The sequence below is a fragment of the Pollicipes pollicipes genome, unplaced genomic scaffold (genome assembly GCF_011947565.3).
Source record: "Pollicipes pollicipes isolate AB1234 unplaced genomic scaffold, Ppol_2.1 Scaffold_7231;HRSCAF=8579_pilon_pilon_pilon, whole genome shotgun sequence".
In the NCBI taxonomy this organism is placed as follows: domain Eukaryota; kingdom Metazoa; phylum Arthropoda; class Thecostraca; order Pollicipedomorpha; family Pollicipedidae; genus Pollicipes; species Pollicipes pollicipes.
This window is the reverse complement of record NW_023597034.1, coordinates 24,639,242-24,666,265: the sequence shown is the minus strand read 5'-3', so window position 1 is coordinate 24,666,265 and position 27,024 is coordinate 24,639,242. Positions and strand designations below refer to the sequence as shown.

Sequence of the window (27,024 nt, the reverse complement as noted above, 5' to 3'; positions counted from 1 at the left end):
GATGCACTTTTTTCGACGGTTTTCATCCGGACACAAAAATAAAGTGGCCTTAATCCGAAGGGATCCGAACTGAGGAGTAGGCTAATTCAACCCAATATTTGAGATCGATCACGATGTTGAGATGTCCGGACCCAAAATCGCTTTAAAAAGTCCCTGCCTTCCAACGCATCTGGCGAACGAGGCGTTATGTTGCCGCATCCAAGCCCCCCTCGCGCATGGAGCCCACGAGCGCCTGACGTCGGTGAGGCCAGCGCCGGACGGCGCGGCGAGCCCGAGTCAGCTGACTGTCTCGGGCGGCGATCAGCTGACGCCGCCACACGTGACGCCTGATCGGGCGACGGCCGCAGCTCGACTGCCAGTGGCCGCAGGTGGCTGGGCCGGTCGGTGGCGTCAGGTGCCGGTGCGAGAGCGTGGGCCGCGCGCGCGCCGAGCGCCGCTGCTCCTCGGCGTAGCCCGACTGAGGCAGGCATGGCGCGCGCGGACGGCGACGGGCGCGAATTGGAGATGGACGAGGAGGACCAGGACGAGGCGGCGCTGGGCTTCGAGCACACGCTGGTGAGTTCAGCACTCCCGACGCCGACGGCGCGAACCGTGACGGGTGTTTCGGAAAGGTAATAGAAGCGCCTGGCGGAGCAGTTCTCATTCTGGATAAAATGTCCCATACGCGCCCCCGCTATGCTGCCAAAAATGCGTGTGAACCTGGGAACACATGGCGTCACTTATAAAGAGTGCCGACATAATTTAGTTAGAGCTCAACTGCTCTGGTACACAATGTGCAGTCACATATACGTCATTATACATTTCCCACGCGTTGACAGTGCCAATGACAGTTACCTTACACCTGTGGGTGTAGCCACGTCCAGGGCGTAGTTTCAGAAAATGAGTTGGGGGGGGGGGGGGGAGGGGCTGAACAGTGAAACAATGACCTAACCATCCCCCAAAAATATGCCAACAAACGGGTTTTTTCTCCAGATTTAGCCTACTTTTGTCCCAAAGTTGGGGGAGGGCTGAAGCCCTCAGCTAAAAAGAAAACTAAACCCCTGGCCACGTCCCTGAGATGGGGGAAGGGGAAATCTTAGATTGGGAACTCAGACTGGACACAGTCTGGACACAGAAGTGGACACCCCGGCCCGCAAAATTATATTTGTAATGACTAAAACGCGAAAGAACATGGCCCTGTACGTGCAAAATTGCGGGTCAAAATTCATTGTGGAAATGTGAGGGAACATGTCCATCTGCACCCTCCCTAGGGGTTATACCTACGCACACACCGTACAGAGGCCAAATAGCCCCGTCTCAACTCGATTTACGTGTGGATCTAGTCTCGCTCCTCCTGAAAGTTACGGGACTCAGTGGAAAGCTGGCGGGGTGAGAGAGCGAGAGTGCCTGCCCCCTCCACTTGTGCAGTTGATCGTCCATTGATCTTCACTCTGCTGACGGATCACGAGGCGAGTGTGTAGCGCAGCCGGACTGATAGAGCCCCGGGCTTCGATGCTGCCACAGATAGCTATGAGGTCACCGGTAGCCGGATGGTTAACGAGCATTTTGACGAGTTCGTCTGTTGTCCCCGCACCGGGCCCGTGTCTTGACGGGGCGTCTGCCCGCAGCAGATCAGTCCGGCGTCAGCCCGCAGCAGATCAGTCCGGCGATAACCTGCTGATCGTCACCACCGCTGTTGTGGCGGTACCTCCCGCTTGGCTGGCGCCCCGCGGGGCTCAGCTCGGGCCGCCCTCCGCAGGCGGCTGGCGCACCGCTGCTGGACACTGCCGCCTCTATCGCGACCGTGCCGGAGGAAGGGAGGGGGGGGGGGGAGGCGTGCACTTCCTCCTCCTCTCGTCCGACCGCTGATCTCACGCGGTTACAGCGCGGCTGTGGATGTCAGTAGCGCGTTTGGCGAGTTTCGAGTCCGTTTTTGACGACGTGGCGCGAAAGGTGGCTGACCGATGGATCCACCCGCAGTTTGTGTCTTCTGTTGTTACGTTTACATCGTTGTTTGCTAGAACATCTACTGCCTTTTTAATCGAGACATACCGAACCGCGGGTAGCCACCCGGCAGGAAAATCGAAGAAACAGAGAAATGCCAGTCAAAATGACGCAAGCTAGTCAAAATGTCATTGATCAAAGGGAGCGTGCCACCTTCGGGGCATATTCCAAAAACACTCTGGCGAAACCTTGGGAACCATTTACGTTTAATAATAGCATTGGGCAGTGCGACTGCAACACCATCAAGATATAATAAGGAGATACATTTTAATTATCTTCAAGTCCAAATTACGCTGTCGATGCCTTGTGACAGCACTACGATTCTTCCTTTTGTGACGAAAAGCTGTCTGGGCCACCTGACTCCAGAGTATATCCCGAGCATGCTGCAACTTCAGCTGTCGCAACTGCTGTCGTCCTGGCGACGGCAGAATCCGCTGTGGGCCGTTGTCAGCTGTTACGGGTTAGATGTACCGCTTCTGAGCTCTTTCAACTCGCACCTTGAGGGCCTTCAGACTTAAGAGTTGCACCTCTTCTAGTTGGAATGATGTCAGCACAAAGTAACGTTTGTGATTGGCATAGCAGAAGGCAAAGGCCAGTTACTGAGTATTGATTTAAGTTTGAATCATTACGTCAGGATAGGCCGTGTGGTACCCCGCTTCCCAAAGCCAAAGTGCGCTTCGAAAAGAGCCTCTGCTAAACGCCATTAGGGAAGAAATCAAAGCCAAATTATAACGTTTCCTTGACTTTGCGGAACGATGAAGCAATATATGCACATCTTTTTCTCTAAAAAGATTGTTTCCAGCTTCTGTAACATTTATTATGCAGGCGCTTTAGGACATTGATGTGTTGGAAACATTAGGAATGCACCTTTGAAAAGGCAAGGCGAAGTACATGCATCAATTTCGTACGGTGAGCAAGTAATGCAATACGATTTCTTCCTCAGTAGGGGCTACCTCAAATAGAAATCCTGAGCTATTCAGACGGATTTGGAGAGAACTGGCATTGCCGACCAAATCGGACCCGTCTGATCGAACAACAGGCGAAAAACAGAACCAAGTGGTGCGCTCCCCGCCCCAGCTTCATACTTCAGCCCTTTGGGTTGAAGCATGAAGACGGACAACCTGTCAGGTGCTCTGCGCTCCGTGTTGCGGTGCACGTGACCACGCTGGAGACCCAGCGCACGGCCACTCGCGTCCTTGGTCTGACGTGACCGCGGACCTGTATCGCAGCCATCTTTTGGACAGCCCCGCACCTATTTACGGCTTGTGGTGGGGCTCCCACTTGCGGTCGGCAATTGCCATCATACCCGGCTATGTTATGGCACGCCCCTGTTTTCCGCCTCCGTCGCGCCCAAGTCCTTGAATGCTTTTCACTTTGAGAACATTTCAACACCCGGGAGCATCCCATACGTTCTCAGTTCACAAGTTGCGGTCACCGTCGCATGCAGCTGCGTGGAAGTTTTTTACCCGGCAGTCCAATACGTCGTAAATCATGCAACAGCTGTGGGCACAACACACAGCTCTTCAATACAGAAATTGCGCCCTGCGTCGCAAAGCAGGGCCGGGGAAGACTGCCCCTAAGCTGCGAGCTGTCGCTCAGGAAGCTAGCCGGGGGTGTCCCGGAGCTAGTCAGCTGGGCACTGACCGCTCCTGCTGTGCCCACGTCCCGTTGCCGGCGGGTCCGCCTGGTCGTCAGCCGCCATCGCGACGCGGAGGGCGACTGCCTGCTCCGCCCGGAGCGCCCCGTCGAGGCGGGTTTCCCAGTCACCGGCCGCCGCCGCCGCCGCCGCGTGGCTGGGCCGGCTCCTCGCCGTCTGGCTGTTGGCACGGCCGGGCCCGGCCGGAGCGGGCCAGCTACCGGTGCCAGACGCCCTCCTCCCCCTCCCCGCAGCGACAACACTTCGCGGATCAGCTGCGACAGGCCACAGGCAGGATGGAACCACACTTAAGTACACGCTCTGGAAGGTGGAGGCGGGGGGGGGGGGGAGGGGACAGCAATCCATTTCGAGCCTGCTTGATCGATATTGTTGACCCAAAGTCGCATCGACCAAGGGTCGGGGTGGGGGGGGGGGGGGGAGGGCGCTGAGCCCCAACTGACAAGGATCTGAGGGGACGACCAGGGGTGTGACCTGGGTCAGCTTCAGGTGGCCCGAAGTTGGGGCGCTCTGAGCCGGCGCCCCAGTGGCTCAGCGGCCGCCCACACGCGTCCTGGGCCGCAGCTCGGCGGGGCCAGGCCTCTCAGCTGCTCCCGTGCCGAAAAGGTACTGACCGTTCGGCGCCGCGGACGAACAGTGGGACCGGACGAGCAGGACAGCTGGCGCCGCGCCTTGCCGGGCTTTGTGCTGGGTCCGCCGTGCAGCGCTGACCTTCGCGTCAGCTGTGCACGGATGCACAGACATGGCGGCCAAGAGCGGCGGCACTCAACGTTCAGCTGCACTGTCGCGCGATTGTGCACGTGCCGGGAATCCGCGGGCGGCTGATGTGCACGGTCAGCAAGATCAGCGAAGGTCACGGCGATCCCAGCCCGGCCCGGCCCGGTAACCCCCGGAGCAGGTCTGCCTGTCCCCCCCCCCCGCCTCCGGTCACAAGTGGGCGCGCGGCTGGCACTCGCCAATGGGAACGGGTCCGAGCGGTGGACGATCGCTTAAGTTGGAGCTTTCTGCCGCGATGCCATTGAGCGTTCCAGGAAAAGTGGCCCAGCCGCCGGCGCCGCCAGACAGGCTCATGGGCTCGGAGTTCGCCCATGCGGCTTTAAGAGATTGAACTAGGACTGTGCCTAAAACGGAGTAAGGAGAAAACTATATTAGCTTTTCGCCACTAAACTCACACGTAGGGCACTAAACGTTTTGCCTTTCACGCACTATGCTTCGGCTGATGGGGCTGCACCGTAGCTCCATCGGTCATGACCTAACTCCCCTCCATAATGCGGTTAGGAAATAACGTTGCCGGCCTTCCGTACGTTCCACGTTAGAACCGAAGATGTATGTAAATATTGCGGCATACGGTACGACAATATTGCGGACATATGGCGGGAAGTGGCCAGTAAAAATGCAAGCTCTTTCATAGAACGAATTATATTTATGAGTTGTGATGATGGATCATGAGATGAATATCAAATATTTGCGCATGTAAAACATTTACGAATATAAACATTCGTGAATATCGAATATTTGTTAATATCATTCATCTATAAGAATGTTCATATAGACATGCCGCCGTCTGTGAGTCAAACCTGCATTTTATATGCCCCCAACACTCCTTTCGGGGGAGAAGCTGATGCTTGTTTTGTGGGCAAAATGCAGCGCAACACTGGATGCTTTCGTTTAACGCCGCTCCATGTGTTTGAATTCGGGTATACCAGTTGGACATGCTGCGCTGTGAAGTCATGTTTTTTACTTGCACTTGTAACAGGAGGAACACCGGCAGACGCGTCCTCCGGTTCTGTACAGTAATTTCTTCAGCCCGTACAACCACATTTAGTTTGTCGTCAGTTCGATACATACGTGTATAAATCGGATTTTGTTCCAAAAATTTGCTTTTTCTTTTCGGTGGGTTGCCTTTTTGGTGATTTTTGCCGATTGCTGCCTTTATTAAAGGCTCCTTATCTCCGTTGCAAAATCCTGGTTTTCTTGCGACCGGTGGAGAATGCTGCACTCAAGTTCCGTGCACTCCCAAATCATTGTGTGCAGGGAAATAGCATGCACTGTTGGCCCGAGAACAACTTGAAAAAGAGCAACATATGGGACATCGAGAGAAGTGCAATGCCCATATCTACATTGAAAAACGTTTCATGCCCGAAAGCGGACCAGCACAATTCAAATGTTCCAACATACGAAATAGGCTCGTCTTCGTTGAGCCATATCGGCGTTTTATGAATGAACACGTTGTCAGCTAGTCTTAATATAAACAAAAAGGGCTTGATATAAGTAAAATCAGACTCGCGAGCCAGCTCATATTGGTTTGTGGCTGTTATATTTATTTGAACATATAGAATTCTGCAGCATGCACTCCTTATTCATGCACTATCCGCCCTTTTGCCCAGATATTTCTCTTTATACCGTCGTAGTTCTGCGATGCGTTGGCTACAGCACGAGCCCGATGGGAATTCCGTTGTTGCATTTCGCACCTTTGTTGATGGCCTGCAGGTCGAGTGTGTGACCTCGGACTGCTACTTCCGATGTGCTGAAGGCCTACTTTGTCAGTGTGGGCCCTTATGTGGTCGGTGTGGTGGCCAATCAGGGAGCAACGCATAACCTTCCGTGTCGCTTGCCTCGTGTCGGTGCCTCCGTCCTGACCTTGCCGGTCCTCTCACTGTCCGAGTTGCGAGCCAAAGTGTTTGGCACGCCTCTGCCAGTGGCAAAGATGGCATCTAGCTGCATGTTGTCCTCCTCACTTTTGACGTCATCGACATCATATTTCTCTAGCTGGTCATCTCTGGTCTTGCCCTCCCCGAAGTCTCGACTCCCTGGAAACATTTCTTAGTCTTCCCCATTTGGAAGTCCGACGACCACACCCAACCTTCCAAGTACCGCCCAACATCTATAGTTCTTGTGGTTGCTAAAATCGTGGAGTCCATAGCGCTGTCCATCAGCAGCCCAATAATTACCCCTCCTCCAACCACCCCCTCTTCTCTTCCCACACGGTTCCCGCCCCCGCCACCCCACGGAGACCGCGTTGACCATCATTTACGACCTCATCCTTTCCGCAATGTGATCGCGATCCATGTTGAAGTTTTTACGTCTCACATGCCAGTGAACGCTGTTGAGGTATCTTATCTGGTTTATCACATCTGAAACACAGCCTGCCTTCCAGTGTCCCGATCACCCCGGTGAACCCTTGGTTCTGTCACAGGTTCGTTATTGCATATCAGTATACTGCAGTGGCTTACAGCTCAATATGTCCAACATTCAAGTGTTAAAATTTGTTGCCAACCTCATTTGCGGACGCAAAAGCTTTATCATGTAACGGACCTACATCAGATATTTGACTGGCTCTCTGTTGCAGGTCTAGGCAGGCTACACACCACCCCACTCACCCACAACATCCTCCATCCGGGCGAGCCTGACTGCCTTGCCCGTTAGCTCCGTGCTGTGGGTGAAGTGTACGATTAACGCACGAGACAGGACAATGCTCTGTTTATACCTCGTTTTCGCACTGAGATGGGAAACCGCGTTTTTTATTCGCGCATTCAAGATGCGTAACGAAATCCCGAACTGCCGTCGAGTCCTCCCAATTGTCTCTTTCCTAAAACATTTGAAGATACATCTCGTGGGACATCTGAATATGTCATGACCTGTTTGTGCGGCGGAGTCGTGATTGGTGTGCATTTGTGCGTGTTTCAGTACGTTTGTTCTTGGATAACGGTCTGTGTCCTCACGGCCTTTCAGCCGTCCGTTTATCTGCTGACAATGGGTAGTGATGAGCCTGCTAAAGATTGGTAGTAATAGTCCGGCGTTGATCAGGATTGCCAAATATACTTCAACATCAACATCAATGGGAACCGTCCACATGGTGATACTTTCGTGATGCTTAGGTCTTTGTCCCTAGCATTGCGCCCAAAGACAAGACGCAGAAGTCACAATGCTTCACGTGCTGGGGACATGTTAGTGCTGAAAACATGTAGTTAACAGAAAACACTTGTTCGGCCAGAATTTTCTGCTCGCTTTTAGAACAATGGAGCTGAAAGCTACTTGGTATGTCGAAAAGTGACGAGCATACACTATAGGTCTAACCCTTCGAGTTCGTATTCATACCCTTATGTACAAATCACATAACTCTCAAATGGATGCATTTGCCATGGAACAACTTCACCGTGCCTCTACACATGTCCATACCTGTGTGCCCTCACTCGTGGCCGTGCCGACCCTGGGCTCCGGGTCATCGCGCCCGCTCCGTCTGGTGATGTGGCGCGCGCCACGTGCCGCCCGGTAACGACGGGCCGCCGCCGCAGGCGGGCCTGGCAGCACCATTTATCAATCAAAACCCAATCCAGATAGGGCCCGATAAGTTAAAAGGGACGGCCGTCCCATCTATGCGGCGCTTGTCTGATGTAATCACGCAGCTTGAAGTAGCTACAAATCCGCGGGCTTGGGAGCTGTGCTACGGGTGTGCGTAGAGAAGAGATTAGCACGCTAGCGAGGAGAAAAATGGCGCGAACACGCCGCCGAGAGTAAGGTGATGGCCTGTATGATGGAGTGAATGGCTTGTTGTGCTATTCGTCATGTTTCAAGTTATCTCCATGAGGCGATATTCCGCCGAACAGGTCGTTGTGAGCGCGTGCTGTTGCCATAATTGTTTTTCCTTTTGAGTTATGGGTGAAAAATATACCGATAAAACGCCTTCGAATCACCGCTGTTGGGGTCGAGGTAACATCGGACATACCATCATTCAGCCCCGGGCAGGTAGTTCGTTGTGGTCAAATAGCTAAAGTCTGACGTGTTTTAAACACGCTACCACGAACATGAAGGCCATACGCCGTCTCGAAGCGATGCGTTTGGGCTCGTTACGATGTTTCTCCCCACGCGCGCGCCCCGGGTGGTGTAGGGACAGGACCGGCGCGGTGGCGCCGCATTGTAGACGACTGTGGAGCTGAGCTCGGTATCACTTCACCGTGCGAACTCTAGTCATCGCAGTCGCGTGAACCTTCGGCGGCCTTTTTTAGGGGAACGAGAGCCGGTCAAATTAATGGTTTAGGCTCCAATCCAGTGTCATTTCCTGCGATTAACACTGTTGGTATGTCCGCCGATTTGGGGAGGTGCGCAACCTTGGATGCGGGTCTAGTGTTCAGTCGCGGAGTTGTATCTTTCCCAGCTAAATTATTAGGGATAATGACGTTCGTAGATGGTAATGTCCGATGGGAGCGTCAAACAAACATCTCTACGGAAATCTGCTATGCGCCTACCAATTTTGTGGGCTGTGAGGTACATGTTCGAATGAGTATACCTTCAGCAGTTACGCCAGCGCATGGGCAGAGTGAACAGCCGCCCACCGTGTGAAACGAGTTGAGTTCACAGTTTTGCCCACCCTTAAGGTTTAGGCCACTTGAAAGCCCCTTGAAAACCGCCATTGGTCCAATGCGCGAGGTCAGCGGTTGCAGATGCAGCAGATCCGGTTGAAAGACTCGACCGTGACGGTCATGTCATCACAGCATTAGGCCATCATCATGGAGAGAAGTCCGTGCAGTCGAAGAAGGACCGTGTGTAGTCGGGAGTGATCGGACCGCAGGGAGTGATCGGGCTGCAGGGAGTGATTGTGCAGCAAGGCATGATTGGGCAGCAGGGAGTGATAGGGATGCAGGGAGTGATCGGGCTGCAGGAAGTGATCGGGCTGCAGGGAGTGATCGGGCTGCAGGGAGTGATTGGGCTGCAGGGAGTGATCGGGCTGCAAGGGGTGATCGGGCCGCAGGGAGTGATTGGGCTGCAGGGAGTGATCGGACCGCAGGGAGTGATCGGGCTGCAGGGAGTGATCGGGCTGCAGGGAGTGATCGGGCTGCAGGGAGTGATTGGGCTGCAGGGAGTGATCGGGCTGCAGGGAGTGATCGGGCTGCAGGGAGTGATCGGGCTGCAGGGGGTGATCGGGCCGCAAGGAGTCGGGCTGCAGGGAGTGATTGGGCTGCAGGGAGTGATCGGGCTGCAGGGAGTGATTGGGGTGCAGGGAGTGATCGGACTGCAGGGAGTTATCGCGCTGCAAGGAGTCGGGCTGCAGGGGGTGATCGGGCAGCAGGGAGTGATCGAGCTGCGGGGAGTGACTGGGCTGCAGGGAGTGATCGGGCTGCAGGGAGTGATTGGGCTGCAGGGAGTGATCGGGCTGCAGGGAGTTATCGCGCTGCAGGGAGTGATCGCGCTGCAGGGAGTGATCGGGCTGCAGGGGGTTATCGCGCTGCAGGGAGTTATTGGACTCAGATCGATCAGAGCCTCATTGATATGAATACTTACGTGGTTGCATGCCATGGTATACGAGCATGGTTATAGAGCCAAGGTGGGGAGTTTCACATCTACGGACGGATTCAGACGACGTGTTAGTATCTCAGGTGGAACCATTGTTCGGACTTTCGTCCTCGTTTGGTACGTTAAGATGTGCGCAACGTTTCGGCCAGTTAACTCTTCAGCCGTCGTGAGGGGTATTATGGAGTCCTTGGATAAACTGGATGCTGTTGGACTTTCATCCACACACACGTCACAACCTGAACTCTCATTGCAGCCGCTGGGATTCGAACCAGGGTTTTCTCATTGGGTGGGGATCAATGTTCTCTGATCTAAGTTAACCAGGAAGGACGGGAGATTCAAGCTGTTTTACGACGGGAGCCGCTGTTCTGGCTACGACAAAATCCCATTCACTTCAAAAGGGAGGCTGGGCACCTACATGAAGGGAGAGGGGCCCTCAATTAAAGTGCCCCACCCTCGAAGATATTGAGGAAGGCATCAGATGCGATGAAACAAGCTGACTTATACCATTAGTGTACTTTTATAGGTGGAAAAGGCTGCTTTAGACAGCACAGTTTGTCTGTTTAGTAAGTATGCTCCTCAACAAGCCGTTGTATGATTACGTCATCGTGCCTTGCACAACATTGACAGCCATTGGACGACCGTTATACCTGGAAATCATGTTCAACGAACGCCAGTTATGAACGACTTGACAGTTACATTTTTCCTGGCTTTGATTGTCACATGGCTAATGGAATGGCAGGATTGAATGACATTATAGTGGCGCAATGGATATCTGGGTGACCTTGGAATGGTCTCCCTAAAAAGGACAACTCAAAAACTAGAAGGGTTTATATCTGAGAAAGGACAGGGCTGTGAAATGCACCGAATGATTTTGAAGATCGCCATTGCAGTTCAAACCCCCATACAAGCATGGAACGTTTGCAACACTTGGAGCACCCTTTAAAGTAAAGATAATGTGTGATAGAAATCCAGGATGCGGTAGAAAGTGACCGAGACCGTGACCAAGAGAAGGCTGTAGAATTGTAAGGACGCTGATATCGAACCGAGTCGTAGGGCCTGACATATATGCTCGGCATTGCTTGTTCCCACATGCAATTTTAGAAAGATCAGTGTACCTGCATCGTAGGGAAACAACTGACGACTTTGCATGCAAGAATGCAAAGCCGTTTGAAACCGGTTACATGCGTAATAAAGACCACACGTGGACGGCCTTTGGAGGCCCCTTCACCGCGAGAAGGCCCCCACTACCATGGAGTGCCGCCATGAATACCGGTTCGCCCACCTTCGCAGAAGTGCGCCGCGCAGTCAGCGCGCGCCATAAAAAGGTACGCAACGACGTGCGTCACAAAGGTGCGACTACCGTGACATTTGATGCGTGGCGGGTATGACGTATAAGGAGGCCCCTTATCCGGTGGGGCCTCATCCAAACATGTCTTCCCACCCTTCTGTACGTTCGTGGCGCCACCCCTGTGTCCACTAAAAGATTGATAAATTGTCGCGTAAATGGATCGCGCTTCTAAACCACATCCATCTGAATAAATTGTCAGGTAAATATAGTCTGTCCTTTAACCACATCTACAAACCCACAGCTCTCGAATGCTGTAAGCTGCCATGATCGAGTCTTATGTAACCACGACGGTGCTTAGAGGCTTCCGGGATGTTAGTTCCCATAATGCGATTTGGTCGAGAGCCAGACGAGCCTGTCAACCGGAATGTTTTACGCTTGTTCAGGCCTCACACCGAGAACGACCTCGCGTCTGGTAACTGTATTACAGAGTGGGTGAATCATGTCGAAATGGACACGAGGTCGGCAGGAGTTCCAATAGCCTGGTACAGTGACACCGTCGTCTCTGGTTTCCTTTTGGGCGCGCCAGCGCGATGACAGGATATACGCTGTTCACTGGACCGTGCATATTTCGTTGGAAACGCCTCAGCCATTGGATAGGAGGCGCATTAATTTGGTTGCCGTAATTCGTGTCCACATTACCGTCTCTTAATATCGTAATTTGACGAAAATGACAGCAGCGCGTAATGGCTTGCGGTGGCCAGGCGCCCGCGGGGCGTACAAATCGATATAGGTGCTCGCCTCCCGCCAGCATGTGTGGTCGCTGCGGGCAAGGTCACCGTCCCTTCCCCTCCCCTCCCCGTCTCCAACAGGCGACGGCCGCTACAGTGTGGCATGGTCGCGCAGGTCCTGCCCAGGAGCAGCTGATGCCTGTGTTCACGCGGCGTCGCACTGGCAGAGGTCGGCGTCGCCCCTGCTTCTGGGAGGTGCCGTTCCGGGGCAGGTCAACGCTCGGCCCGGGTCGCCGCCTGTTGATCCGGCTCCCTGCCCAGTGGGACAGTCGTTTGGCCCTGGGGCAGGGCGTGGAACAGCCGCGGTCGCGCCTCGGTACGCTGTCGTCTCACCTGCGTAAATATAGGCCGCCCGGCAGGGGGCGCTGCCGCGGCTCACCGGCGAGACGGCGCGCCGGCGTGGTGTCATCGTTGCTACCCAGCTGCACGCCCTGCGGGCCTTCACAGCATCGTACGCGAGGGGAAGGGGAGGGGCGGGGACCCACGTGCAGGTTAAGGCACGCGTATTGCTGCATACACGTGCTGTGCACATCGGGTGAGATACCTCCTGCTTTATGCATCCACGAATCCGTCTAGCCGGTTATCCACGTATGTGCGAAGACATCGGTGTATGTCGGCGACAGTGATCAAGGAAAGCAGTACAAAAAAGACGGTAAATATGGCATGTGGAGGCAAAAACTGTCGCTTTTTGAATGCAAGGTCTTCCTAATTCACGACCCGCGGGTGCGAACTGGCCTCGGGAGCACGTAATTTACGTCACCCTTTGTCACAACGGCAAGCTTGCACGACTGAGCGGAACGCGTGCTCCGAGGTACGCATTTTATAACGCGTGTGCCGGTTGGGGGGATAGAATTAAATTGTGTTTTTTATTCACAGCGACGACATTTAAACAGCCGAACAAGGTTGAGGCTAGCTCTGTTGAGCCATCAAGCTTGGAGCGATAACAGAGCGGATAGATGCGGAAAATGGCAAATGTGGTGTTTATTTTCCTATTTCTACTTTGATCCGCAGCGCCTGTAGCGGTGGTCTGCAGGGTCAGCTTGGTCGGTCTGTATGGTCTCCATCACCTCATACTGCAGCGCCTGTGGCGGTGGTCTGCAGGGTCAGCTTGGTCAGTCTGTATAGTCTCCATCACCTCATACTGCAGCGCCTGCAGCGGTGGTCTGCAGGGTCAGCTTGGTCAATCTGTATAGTCTCCATCACCTCATACTGCAGCGCCTGCAGCGGTGGTCTGCAGGGTCAGCTTGGTCGGTCTGTATGGTCTCCATCACCTCATACTGCAGCGCCTGTGGTGGTGGTCTGCAGGGTCAGCTTGGTCGGTCTGTATGGTCTCCATCACCTCATACTGCAGCGCCTGTGGCGGTGGTCTGCAGGGTCAACTTGGTCAGTCTGTATGGTCTCCATCACCTCATACTGCAGCGCCTGCATTGGTGGTCTGCAGGGTCAGCTTGGTCGGTCTGTATGGTCTCCATCACCTCATACTGCAGCGCCTGCAGCGGTGGTCTGCAGGGTCAGCTTGGTCAGTCTGTATAGTCTCCATCACCTCATACTGCAGCGCCTGCAGCGGTGGTCTGCAGGGTCAGCTTGGTCGGTCTGTATGGTCTCCATCACCTCATACTGCAGCGCCTGCAGCGGTGGTCTGCAGGGTCAGCTTGGTTGGCCAATATGGTCCCCGGGACTTGGTCCGAAGGTCAGTATGTAGGATGTAGGACCATAGGATATGTAGGATATGTAGTGTTAGAGCCATCAGCTCATACTGTATCCTTGCTTTTGTGCCTCTTTGGATGGACCGAGAGCCGGCGGATGTGCAATTATAGAGGTCTGATTTGCGTTGTTTTGAAATGCATCCGCCTGTATGCGACATATCATTGGCTTAGACCCTGCTTTGCAACAGGCCCGGGTGCATTCCTCCGGCGCACCGGCGTAACGTGTGCGCACAAAATAATGCATATTGCATTGCGCGATGCACGCTCAAACAGCGTGCACCATTGTCATAGTGTTTTTTTTGCGAGAGGAATGCATGCTGAGCTACGCTTCGATGAACGTGGAGTTCGTTTTACGGGGTCCGAAGCGGGGATCACAGGCGTATTTAATGCAGAATCATAGGAGGCTAGCCCCGTTCCCGCGACTATTTTTGACATATGAACTATCTTATCAACTAAATAAAGTTGCATTCTAAGCTACGTTCTTAAGGAACTTGATTTGTCCTTTTAGGTCCCGTCCTTAAAGCAATCCCGCACGCGTCCGCGGACCAAGACGTTCGTTATCCTAACTCCCCCCCCCCCCCCCTCCCATCCGAATGCTGTACGGAGCGATACCAAATGATGGATGGTTCAACATGCCACGGACCAATAACAGCAGATCATCATGTAAGCGCAGCACGCCGACACAAACATGCACCCCGCAGAGAGGATCAGGCAGCATCTCGCTGTCTTCTAGGGCCGCGTCGGCGGTAGCTACAGATCTGTCGAGGAGAGCTGCAGCATATTATCTGCTTAAATATCTCAGCACGCCAATTGATAGCGGTCTAAGGGATCACGTGCTGGTTGGAATGGTCGGTGGTGCGCCGTGTTCAGTTCGACCGCGAAGACCCTGCCGCCGCTCACAGAGCAGCCGTCTCGCGTCTCGAGCAGCCGCTCTAACCAAGCGGATCGAATCGAGCAGCAGCTCTAGCCAGTCGTCCTGTGCCAGCTCGCAGCGAGGCAGGAGCTGGCTGGCTAGCGCGAGCGCGCTTATCAGCGGCCGGCACTGTGCTGCTGGCCGCCTTGCACTGTTTTGCGCTAAAATCGCTCACCCGTCGGTTCGTCCTTGCACAGGAATCAAATCCTTACGTAACGACGTTCGTATGCCACGGATGCTGCTTTTCGGCTGCACTTGAAGTTGACAGCTTGATTCGCTACGCTGCATATTGTAGTTGATCTACAGCAATCCAGCCGTGAACTTGATGTGAATTGTGCACGGTTTGTGGAGATGCAACGAAGTTCGTTTGCTGGACTGGATCTCGGAGGCTTTCACCAGCTTTGACAGGCTTATCACGAGCAGAAGTTAGTCGCACGCGGGCTGGAACTTCCAGAAATGAGGAGATTGATTGCGAGATATACATAAGCAATGTGTTGTCTGGCTTCTTGTATCAATTATGCATTGTGCGTAATGCCGTGTACCTATTCCATTCGCCTAATCCATTATGCGCAATCAGAATGATAACATGAATTAAATCAAAACCGTGCAAAGAAAACGGCATTATGAGTATTGGTGACTTTCTTAATTTTTAATGCGTTCACGTACTTGAAAAATAACAATCTAGATATTGCTACACTTCTTAGAAAATAGACTACTTGAAGTGGTCTGTTTGCAGCTTTGGCCGTCGTTTAAGGTTTAGTTTTCAACAACAAGCACTTGCTTATTTGATATATTAGGTGGACTAATGCACTTTCGACTAACATGCACAGCATTGACTATTTCCGCTAGATCATTGCTGAGGGTCTGGTGATGAGCTGGAATGGTGTAATTTCTCCTTAAATTCCTCCTACACTTTCACCATACTTCCAGTTGAAGCTGAACTGTGTACGTAGATGTTTTGTCGATGTATGGTCGATAAAAGCTGTCCAGCCAACTCCCTCGAATCCACTCTCAGGCGCGCGGATGCTGAACTTTTTAATTTTGAAGGAATTCAGTCATAAGACTCTTCGAGCGCTCTTTGCTCTTAGCTATCCGCGGTCATGCATTGCTCAACAAGGTATGCCTGCTTTACCCAGGTGCGGCCGAAATACGTGTTCGCTAGACTGTATGATCAGTCGCGTTTTGATCAAGCGCATGGGATTTTACAATACATTTCTTCGGTACAAAAATACTTTGTTTATTTTGTCATAATCCATATGCAACCATCGCACCATTGTTTGGACGCATTTGGGCGAGAGAAGGCTTAAGGCTACTCAAGCACGAAATGCTGACTAAACTAAAACACTTAGCTTTAAGACATAATACAAACTCCGTTTTGTCGGCAGCGTCCAAGCCAAGCTGTAATGCATTGCGGCGATTTGGCCAGGCCTTTTCAAACATCTTTGGTGCTATTAGCCATCGGCGTATCACTTATCGGCGCGCACATTAATGGTGTCAAATAGGCCTGTTCTGAGTTGATGTTCTTTACAACATTGATTAGTGTTTTATAATTTAAGATCATTAAATGCGTTTGTCTGTTTTTTGTGTGGCACATCCCTTCGTAGCGTTATATTCGCCCACATTCCTGAAGTTGTGGTGAGTGTCCGAGCGGAGCGAGAGCTGAAGCTTGCTGCCCCATCTTTGAACGCGGCATACCTGAAGCCAAAATAGTTTTAGCCAATCACAATGGATATAATTTTTGATACCAGCTAAAAGCAAGCGTTTTCGCGGTACGCACGCGCAAATGGCGGAACGTCTCTCTGTCCCCCTGTCTCTGTCGCTCCTCCCCTCGGGCTCTTTGTCTCTGTCTCTCCCTCTGTCTTCAAGAACACAGATATGTTGAGAGAAAGTTTGCAGCGTCTTACATTTAGCTACGTACTCCGTCTTGGCTGGCATTCTTCAAAAAGGGAATTAGCTTGATCGCGGTCATGTATTTTAAGTGAAGTCATGGCCATCCGATAATCGCATTGTTGGCTGTAAGCTACTTTGCATAGTCATCTGCATTGTGCATATGCTTCTCACTCGTCCAGAGACATAAACACGACTTCCAGATGGTGTTTATGCGCCATACAAGACTGCATGTGAGCAGCCTTTGCTTGACAGTGGTGCAGACCAAACTGAGTAGGTAGAATATATCGCGCTGTTTTACTGTCGTCGCACAGACAGGAAGAGTGATGCTTTGCTGCCATGAGATAAGCTAGTACCCATGTAATCCATGCAGGCTTTTGGGCAGCAGATGGTATGGACTGCATTTTAGAGTTGCTTGTTTTGTACCCGCTCATGTCCCGTGTCACACGATTCAATCGTGTTTCTTTTGCTCCCAAGCTCCTCGATTTTTGAATCATAAGTTGTTTAAAGGAAGGATGTTGAAACACAGCAGATTGATATACGCTCGCCAGCTGAGGAGGGCAATGCTGCGACAGATGCCCTGAGTCATCCCTTCTAAATATTCACAGCTTTAATAGGTTTCAAGTTATTTGCCGCATTCGTGGACCATCGAAAGTGATGTATAGCGAGACATCAGGCCATGCGTCCGCAGCTGAGCACGGACCGTCCGGGCGTTCTCCGCAGGACCCGGACAGCCGGGCACCGGGCTTGTCTCGCCTCTCGGCCGCGCTCCGCGTGGCCCGACGCGAGTAGCGGACAGCCGGGCACCGGGCTTGTCGCGCCCCTCGGCCGCGCTCCGCGTGACCCGGCGCGAGTAGCGGACAGCCGGGCACCGGGCTTGTCACGCCTCTCGGCCGCGCTCCGCAGTACCCGGCGCGAGTAGCGGACAGCCGGGCACCGGGCTTGTCGCGCCCCTCGGCCGCGCTCCGCAGTACCCGGCGCGAGTAGCGGACAGCCGGGCACCGGGCTTGTCACGCCTCTCGGCCGCGCTCCGCGTGACCCGGCGCGAGTAGCGGATAGCAAGCTTGTCGTGCCTCCCGGTCACAGGTCGGGTAGTACGAGTCAGGTTCAAGCCCATGCAGCAGGCTGAGGCTCCTCCGACTTATCGCAGCGCGACACCTGGCGAGTTTATCGACCGCGTGACGTGCCCGGACTATTCTCGCTTGTTAAGTGGACGTCAGTACGGTTGGAGTCGTAGTGACCCAAGGGTCATCGTTTTCCCCAATATGATATGACCGAAGTTATCTTGATGGTCACTCCTGGTTAGTATGTTGTACATACCATGAGGTCAAGAGTGTAGTTTCCTGTTGAGTTGCAAGCCCACCTCCAACTTCTTAACGAAAGTGGGTCGAATCCGGGGAGGAATACATGCATCAGGGTAATTAATAATTGATTGGTACTCAGATGGTGCTATCCACCTGCGGCCATAGCTGACTTCTTATGTGTTCTTCCGTGCCCTTATTATGCCTTCTCATGTAATTGATTATTATGTGCCTAAACACTAATATGAGGATTACATATGGCGAGCTGTTGTATTTTTCCGTGCTACGTGCTCTCCCGCAAGCTATTCTGCGAAACTTTCCCCCGCACAAGCCTATGAGCCTGTGGCAATCTTTAGAGTGGCATATTTATTCATGAGCAAATGACGCTGACATACTTGACATCGCGCCAGTCACGCATGCTGCGGTATCTTAGACTGATAGGACATCCGAGCCTCCCGATACAGGGCCGTGACCCACATTTCATCCTCAGAAATCCCCAAGTACGCGGTTGCCGTTTGCCAAATGTAGTTCATGGGGCTCGAAAGTTTAGTTTAGATTATATACAGCACAAACGGAGCACGCGGAGCCTCCCGGAGAAGACAGCACTGCATGTCTGTCAGTACACCAATGAATAGCTCGTTTCGCTGGTATGGGCGTCGCTTGGCTGGGAGCCGCTGACGGTGACTGGCGGTTAGCATCCCCGGTATTCAGAGGTGGACGCTCCCTTTAACTGCCGCCGCGGCGTCGCTGCACCCGAGGACGTGGCGCCCCGCCCGCTCGAACAAGCACTCGGCTGATATCGCGGCCGGGTCCGCGACCGCGGCGCGCTGCGAAGGTGTGGCTCTCTCCTCGCGGTCCTGAACAAACAGGAGACGGCCCGGCCGCCGGCGGGGGCAGAGATTAGACGCACTCGAGGCATGGTCGAGGATCGTGCCTCTTTGCACGTTCGCCTGCTGCGAGGTGCTTGACGGGAGGCGAGTCGAAGAGGGCGAGGTGTCGCCGCCGCTTGATAACGTAGACCTGTACACAATGCACAGAGATACGCGTCTTACATTATGTATCGTAGGACGTTGTGCAGCATGAACTACGGGTCACTTGCAGATACAAAAGACCGGCGTATGGCCCGGTTTTCGACATCCCGTGTCCTGCGTCGTTTAAAAGGCAAGGACCTAACAAACTCTGGCGTCGTCTGGCCGGATGCCACCGAATGCCGTGTGGTTCTTGCCTGGATGCCCGCCTTTGCATTCCGTGGCTGACTGACTTCAGGCACTCCGCCGCGCACGACCCTTGCCTGCGGTGCTGACGCCAGCTGGTCAGGAGCGGACCACGGCCATTTGTCATGAGCGCCAGATATCAGCCTGTCAACATATAAATCGCTGCGGCTGGGAGCCGTAGGGCAAGGCGCCGCGGACGTGGTGCCAATCAATACCAAGACACAGACCAGGACCTTTCCAAACAGTGGAGCGGCGGCCGGCTGGGGCTGCGCCAGCTCGTGCTATCCTGTTTAGTCACCTACATTTCAAACCTAACCCGTGTCGTGTGGAATAAAGGCATCAGATACTATCGAAGCGGGCTTACTCTCGGCACCGCGTCAGTCAGTGGTCGGCAGCGGCGCAGGCAATCTCGGCGCTGCAACAGCGCCCCGGTGTTTCCGGCACGCCGTCTGTCCATTAAGGCGTTGTCGCCCCCGCTTTGACGTTAATTCGCACTGATCAGCGAGTGCGCAATACATGTCGGGAAGCCTCGAGCGGGTTCGGTAGCCAAACACTGTTATGCTGAAGATTGCTTCTTTCACAGCTTAAGCGTTCAAAGTTCAAGTTCTGGACACTTCTCATTTCCCTCATTGTTTTCCACCTACTATGCGATATATAGCTTTCAGCATTGTCAGAGCGGAGAAGGATGAAAACGCATCATTGCCTGATGTCTCCACTTAAGAACCCTACATCGCACTCTAAACCCCTGAACGGTCAGTATTTCTTGGTAACGACCGCACTGTCTCGGGTGCCGTTTTACTCGACCCTTCCGCTGCCGCCACCACCGATGAAGTTTGGGTGTTAGATATCAGATATGTGCCTTCTGAAATGGAGACGCCGCAATGCATGAACTTTGACCCCGCTCGTGGTCATTGCTGGCGGGTGGGGGCTGAAACGAGGCGTGAGCGCTGAGCTGAGAACAATCAGTGGCGGATCTAGAAGGCATCATGGGGCCATGCACCCCACCCACTGGATTCCGAGGAAGCCCCATAGGTTTCAAAGGAGCCTGTAGTCGGCTGAACAGTCGCAGACGGAGACACAGGCACAAAACGCAACAACAATGGACGTCTTTGGGCTTCCAGGCGACCAAGAACAGTCGCAAGCGAAAGTAAAGGGTCCACGAGCAGACAAAAATAAGCCATCACTGATTGAGACGGCGATGATTAGGAGATTCTAACGCTCAAGACTTCGTCCAGAGGCCCTACGCTGTTCGCGGGGGCCCTTTAGATCCAATTGCATGGCCAGTCCGATTTAAGAAGCCGTCCATGTTGCCCTTGATTACTTCGTGTTTTCTTAGATGACCGCACGCTGCTGTTGTTGCGCTACATGCTATCTACGCTACATGCTATCTACGATTACTTTGAACTGGAAAATACTGCTCCAGCTAACACGTCCAATCTTTTTAGTAAAAACAATCCTCAGTACGCCATTGTTTGACTGCGTCACGTAGCGTTTGTATGACGTTGAGACGCGGCCAAAGTAGCTATGCGACATAGCCACCCTTGCGCTCACGTGCAGTACTTCAACTCGCTGAGGGATGACAGTGGTGGTGTTTGGAGTGTTCGCAGAGCCGAATTTCGTTGAGTGCTTGTGTTTGGCCTTTTCTCGTGGCGGTCTCGCATGCTTTTCCGTCAGTTTCGGATGATTGCTTGCAGTTGCATACTCAGTTATGGAGCTGTTCTTTATTTGATAACCAGTGTTATTTCCGTCATAACTAGCAGTTATGTCCAATAACTTGCATTATGGAGCACAAAACATAGCTAGCTTGCATAGCTTCTCAGCATTGGTTAGAGCCAATGGACGTTCACAATGTGTGCCAATCGTGCTCACGGACATCAGATCTGAATGGTTCGACGATGATATTCTTCTCGACCTCGATCGCCGCGTGGCCTAAGGGGTGGCGGGACTTGATAACTGCTTTGGCGTCGTGCATGCCTGAATGACCTTGAAATAGTCTGCACAAAGAAGTCTGCACGTCTTTGCGAGCGTATAGCTCAAAAACTAGTGGGTTTTTGGTCTTTAGAAGGGCGGCGCTGTGAACTGCACCGAATGATCTTCAAAATGGCTATTTCATAAGTTGTTCAGTGCATTAGCGAGGCACATCATTAAATTATACTGTCTTGTCTATGCAAAATGGCTATTTCAATTTAAAACCCCATCCAAATGTGGAACACTTTCTTAATGAAAAGCGTCTTAGACGAAGTTGCAAATGCAAGTAAAAATAATACCATCGCAAAAAAAAATGTACAAGAACACGACAACGAAGAGTCAAAACATACAAATAAAGGTAGTAGCATGAATTTACACGCCCATGCGATCAAAACCACCTTGCGGCGCGCAGAAGTATCACAGTTGAGTCACGCAGTCCGTTATAGTGGCAACTCCAATACAAAGAGACTGGCAGAGACTCTGACGTCATAAGACTCGTCACGACATGATGAAATGATAAGGTGTTGAGGAGCATATTCGTTAACTAGATAAATTTTGTGATTTAGAACTGCCTTTTCCTTGCACTTAAAAGCATGCCAGCAGTTCCAGGTGAGCTTTTTCCATCTGACACATGCCTCAACATCTTCAAATGTGGATCAATCAGTACACACACATTAATATACAGAATGCACATGCGCTTAGATATTGCTATTTTTGCGACATCACAATGATTGCGTGAAAAATAAACGTCATGTCTGTGTAACTGTGTCATCGGTAGAGCCAATTGTCATCACGCCTGCATTTTTTTTTTCAAGCCAGACCACTACAGCTACATCGAAGATATTTTAGCTTTGCCGTGCCGCCGAACTTGAATGCACTGCTGCACATTTAAATGGAGTTACCCGCCGGCGTCCAATGGCGTTATCATCGCTGTTTTACGACATCTGGTTCAGCTTGAATGAAACGAATGCCTAGGGCGCTGAACCGGATGTGATCACGGCGAATCGGGGTGAAAAAAGCCTTTTACTTTCCGGACTTCCGCAGTCACATAGTATGACCCTGGGGCTGGGCCTGGTGACCTGTGGGGATGGCCCTCCGCCGCTGCCGGCCATCACCTCTGACCGGCGGCTCTGGCTCTGGTCGCTGTGCTGAGCGGTCCGTTGGGCCAGAGCCGAAGTCGAGCTGGCCGGGCGGAGGACGAGCACGGTATCTTCCCTGCCCGCCAGCCAGCACGTGAGGGCAGATATGAAGCTCACCTCAAGTGGTAAGACGTCAAGCTTGAAGGAGTAGAGAAACACAGACTCTGCCCCCTCACCCCCATCCCACCCTCCGGAGATAAAAGGCCCACTCACGGCGATATCTGAGGCGTGAAGGAGGCCGGGAGTCCGAGAGCAAAGAAAACTCAGGAAAATGACATCATCCAGCACTTGCTGATGATTAAGTATCTTCGGCATGGAAAGTCAAGATGCACGTTATTTTTCTGGTGCAAATTTTACCAGATTTAGGCCAGAGGCGACGCAGCAATGGGGGGACAGTTGCCCCCCCCCCCTTGTGCCGGTCGGCAGCCTTTTAAATCTTACCGAATTTCAGATCAAGGGGCCTCTATAACTGAGGTAGAGGGTACTACAATGGGCTCAAAATACCCTTATCTGCATCAAAAAGCTCGTTTTCTAATTTCAGAAGGCCCTGTTGTGTGTTTAGGAGACTGACTACTTTGTCCAACAGAAGCTTTGTTCAAGAACGGGGCTCGGGAGGTCCCTTTGCTGGCTCGGAAAGTCCCGTTATGAACCAGGTGCTCACTGTTCTGCATTAGGAAGCACTAGCTATATATCAGGAGGCCCCTTTTCTGAACCCGGGGCCTTTCTCATGCGTCATAACGCCGCTGGTCCTAGTCAGGATGCATTGTTTGGGAAAAATGTGACTTTTTATCGGACTTGGAGGCCCTTTTTTAAACGATAGCAAGCCGCTTTTGGTTAAGAGGCCTCTATGCTTGAGGAGGCTCTTTATGGAACAAACAGCTGCCTTTTCTGTGTCTTGAATACCCTGTAGGGATTACTTACATACATTTTGTGTTCGGACTTTTTAATTGAATATATTTATCGTATGGATAATCATTCATACAATGGCAATACCCCCACGACACTGCCCAGGAGGTCGCTTTGAGGAGGCCCGTGGAAAGGTCGCCGCTTCCTCAAAATCTGTGGCGCCGCCCGTGATTCAGGCAGCAACCCGCCCGTTCGAAACAAACCATACGGCCGAAGTGACTCTAAACGAGTCCGAAATCGAGTACGGGTCGCCTGTCCTATGGATGTTGTGCGGCGGAAGATCTGCCGACTCAGCGTGATCTCTCCCTTCGCCTCAGCCGGACCACTCGGCGTGATCTGCGTGACCTGTGTAACCCGTGTCGTGTGGAATAAAGGCATCAGATACTATCGAAGCGGGCTTACTCTCGGCACCGCGTCGGTCAGTGGTCGGCAGCGGCGCAGGCAATCCCTTCGCTTCAGCCGGGACCATTCGGCGTGATCTGTCCCTTGGCTTCAGCCGGACCATTCGGCGTGATCTGTCCCTTGGCTTCAGCCGGACCATTCGCGTGATCTGTCCCTTGGCTTCAGCCGGACCATTCGGCGTGATCTGTCCCTTGGCTTCAGCCGGACCATTCGGCGTGATCTGTCCCTTGGCTTCAGCCGGACCATTCGGCGTGATCTGTCCCTTGGCTTCAGCCGGACCGTTCGCGTGATCTGTCCCTTCGCCTCGGCCGGACCGTTAACCGACACCGGCTATCAGGCAGCCGACGCTGAAGATGGGTGATCAGACTCGCTCGTGACGGGCGCCACGTGTTAGGGGACAGGCTGAGGGTCTGTTCGGCTCGGTGGACGCGCGGTCCGGCCGAAATGTTTGCGATTAACAGAGTCGGGCGCCTGGAAGCGTGTTATGAATGTGTTGACGTGGCCCGGCGCCCTCGAAACGAGCATTGAGTGATGATGTCCGCCGGCTGGACCAATAAACGCTGTCACATGGCTATGACACCGGAGCGTTTTGCGAACACCATGGGACTCCCAAGTCACCTATGTGCAAGGACCAGTCTGCGACTGCGCCACTGTCCAGGCGAGAAACCTTGACATTTGTTTTTTCTGCAAGGCACGCCTGATGTCTGGGTTTTGGAGACTCTCGTGACAAGCTCCTTAACATATCAGACGAGTATCAGCAGCACTAAAGTTTACTAGTGAATCAGACTGAATGACCAGACGCTGACAATCCAGCCCTTGTCTGATTAAGGCGCTGGCTCCCACGATGATAGCGTGATAAATCAACATCACGTCTTTGTAATCTGTGTTACGTCGGGAGTCAGTTGAGGCACGCCTCTGTTTTCTCAACATCCTCATGTGCTGTGTGCTTCACGCAGCACACCACGTTTGCTTTATTGCGAATGCTCAATGCTGTATCAGACGCGCGTGCGCGATCTGATGAACTGATAGCACGTGCCCGGCGAAAACACGCGCTGAGTACGTCAGTAGCATTAGGGTTCTTCGCGTTCGATAATTTATCACGCAACGTCTGTCATTCGTGTTTCCTCATTGACATCGGCGTTAAAGTGCAATTTGACACAAGTAAGAAGGCAGGTTCGCAGAGCATTCGTCGAAAGTGCTCAGGTATAATCATTGTTTGTTCTGATGACTGATCGGTATGTGCCGCGATTTATCATACGCCACAGTGGAATGGTTTCGTGTTTTGGTGGCGGAAAATTGCAACGGACCGGTGATATCGATCAGTGAATCGAAGTCATACTGCGAGGCTCATACGTGACAATCTTGAACTGAACGCACATTTTAACTGAAGCACCTTTCATTTTGGGAGGGCTTGTGATTTTTTGTCGTAGTTAGTGCTTAAGTGATACGCATAATATTGACCCTTTTTAATTATTGTTATCTTCTTGATCTGCCCTGTATCTTATATTCGGTTCTGTGGGGAGGACAGAATGTTTTCGTTTTGATCTTTCGATTGATCCGATTCATTTCTGCCGGATATCTGAGTTCGCAGTTACTCGGCCCCCATGAACACATTACACCGGCAGCGCGGACATTGACGCAGCCTAAGGGGTGGGGGCTCATGTGCTTTGGCGCCACGCGTCAGGTTCCGGCGTAATTTTCTACTACGCTATTTTTTAAATTCCAGAACCGGGTGATCGCGAAAACTATTTGGGTTTTAAATCCCAGCGACACTACCATGAACAGTGATGTAAAGAACCCGACAGTCGTCATCAAATAACACGACTAGAGGGTAGCCGAGCGACCATGTTCGGTACGCAGCTGAAACAGAGGTTTAAAGCACCACAGCAAACCAACATCGGTTCCTCATTGGCATGCCAGGCACTACACCTGTTAGCGTGTGCGTGGTCTGAAGTCTATTCGCACTGCTTGGTAGCCTTTCTTGTCACAAATTATGGTGTCCTCTCCCGTCGCAAATTCTGGTCACGCCCCCGAACGCGAGCAAATTCAGCTGTGTACATAAATTTGACCCGATAAAATGAGATCTTGCACTGAGATCATGTAAGTGTTGTGGCTGATTTCGTCACGTTTTGTCAGCTTGTTGGATAGGAAAAGACAAAAATGCTTCATTTCGCTTTATGCGTGAGGTAAAATGAACTTGTGTCAACAAACTGCAACTAACTGAGATTATCAGGGCAGATGCACACGTTTGTGCTGACACGTGTTGTGATGTAAACTGGGAGTCTACTTCTCCATCTTTAATTGCGAGGCTTCCCAAACCGTTTTCTCGTCACCGGCTGGTCGGTCAGCCAGGGTGACCCGTGTCGGCTATTTTTCATGAAACCCCACAAAGAAGGGTGAGACGGCTAACGGAGACGCCGCCGACGCCGCTGTGTCACCCCGGTCGACATCTCACCGAAGCCAGGGCGGGTTTGGCTGGACTCCAGTGCAAATAACAACGGAATTGCATATTTTGTTGTTGTTTGGGTTGGCATGAGGCCCACTGGGGACATCAAGGCCACTGCGTGGTCCGACAATCGGTAATGGCTGCCCACGTCACGCACGTCTCACCACGAGACACGCATAGACGAGCGTGGCGTATTCCCGTTCGTATCGTGACGTATCCCCATGACCCGTTCGCAAAATCGTGCTCTCTTTTTCCGACGTGACGAATTTTTAAGACCGGAACAGTGTACGGCGGAGTAGGCTGGTACACTTTTTCGTATATCCTGGACATCTTGACAATTGATAGACGGAAATCCGTTGGGCCGATGGTTCACTCGAGACAATTGCCAACGCATGCGCAGAAGACGACAAGTACAGTGGGTCTGATCACTATGACCAGATTTTGATCGTTGCCGTGAGACCCGAGGTGGACGTATGGTAAACGCGAAACACCGTGGCTGCGGTGGCAGTGCGTGCTGTCAACGACTGAAGCATTTTGACTTGCGTAATGATTTTTAGGATCTTATCATGCAGTCCCACCTGAAGTTTTATCATGCGTATCTGCAACGCGACGCAACTCAGCTTCGATGACCATTTGTGCAAACTTTAATGCGTGCTGTTTTTCAGATGTATGGTCGCTATTCCAAGGATCTCGGGGAGTTCGCCAAGACAGAGTCGAAGCGTCTGAAAGAGATCGACAAGAAGAGAAAGCTGGACGAGAAACTGCGACGCCAGGAGTTGCACCGGTATCGCGGAAAGTGGACACGGCGTGTGGGCAAAGTGTTCGGGTTTGTGTGGAAGAAGACATTTGCGAGGATTGGTGAAGACTGGGTGTTCTTGACTGTGCTAGGGGTCTTGATGGCGTTAATCAGCTTTGTCATGGACTACGGAATCGCCATGTGCAATAAAGGTAAGTCTTTTGTTGGGCATGCGTTGATATCTGCGGACTTTGCCCTATGATTACGCAAAACATTATGCTTGTGATGATTGGTTGGAAACAGACGTACGCTTCTCGCAGATGACCTTGCCGTGCAGTTTGTATGCGTGTTTTTACTAAGGCCTGTATTACCATTGGCAGTGATGGTGCTTCATATGAAAAT

At 52.5% G+C, this 27,024-nt stretch overlaps 1 protein-coding gene across 1 annotated transcript; it reads left to right on the top strand.

Annotated features, from left to right (window-relative positions):
* The first annotated feature begins 386 nt into the window (after positions 1 to 386).
* Positions 387 to 27,024, top strand: LOC119110283 (chloride channel protein 2). The gene is made up of 2 exons (XM_037234047.1): positions 387 to 555; positions 26,552 to 27,024. The coding sequence occupies exons 1-2, from the start codon at positions 469 to 471 to the stop codon at positions 26,882 to 26,884; spliced, it is 420 nt and encodes a 139-aa protein (XP_037089942.1). The 5' UTR covers positions 387 to 468; the 3' UTR covers positions 26,885 to 27,024.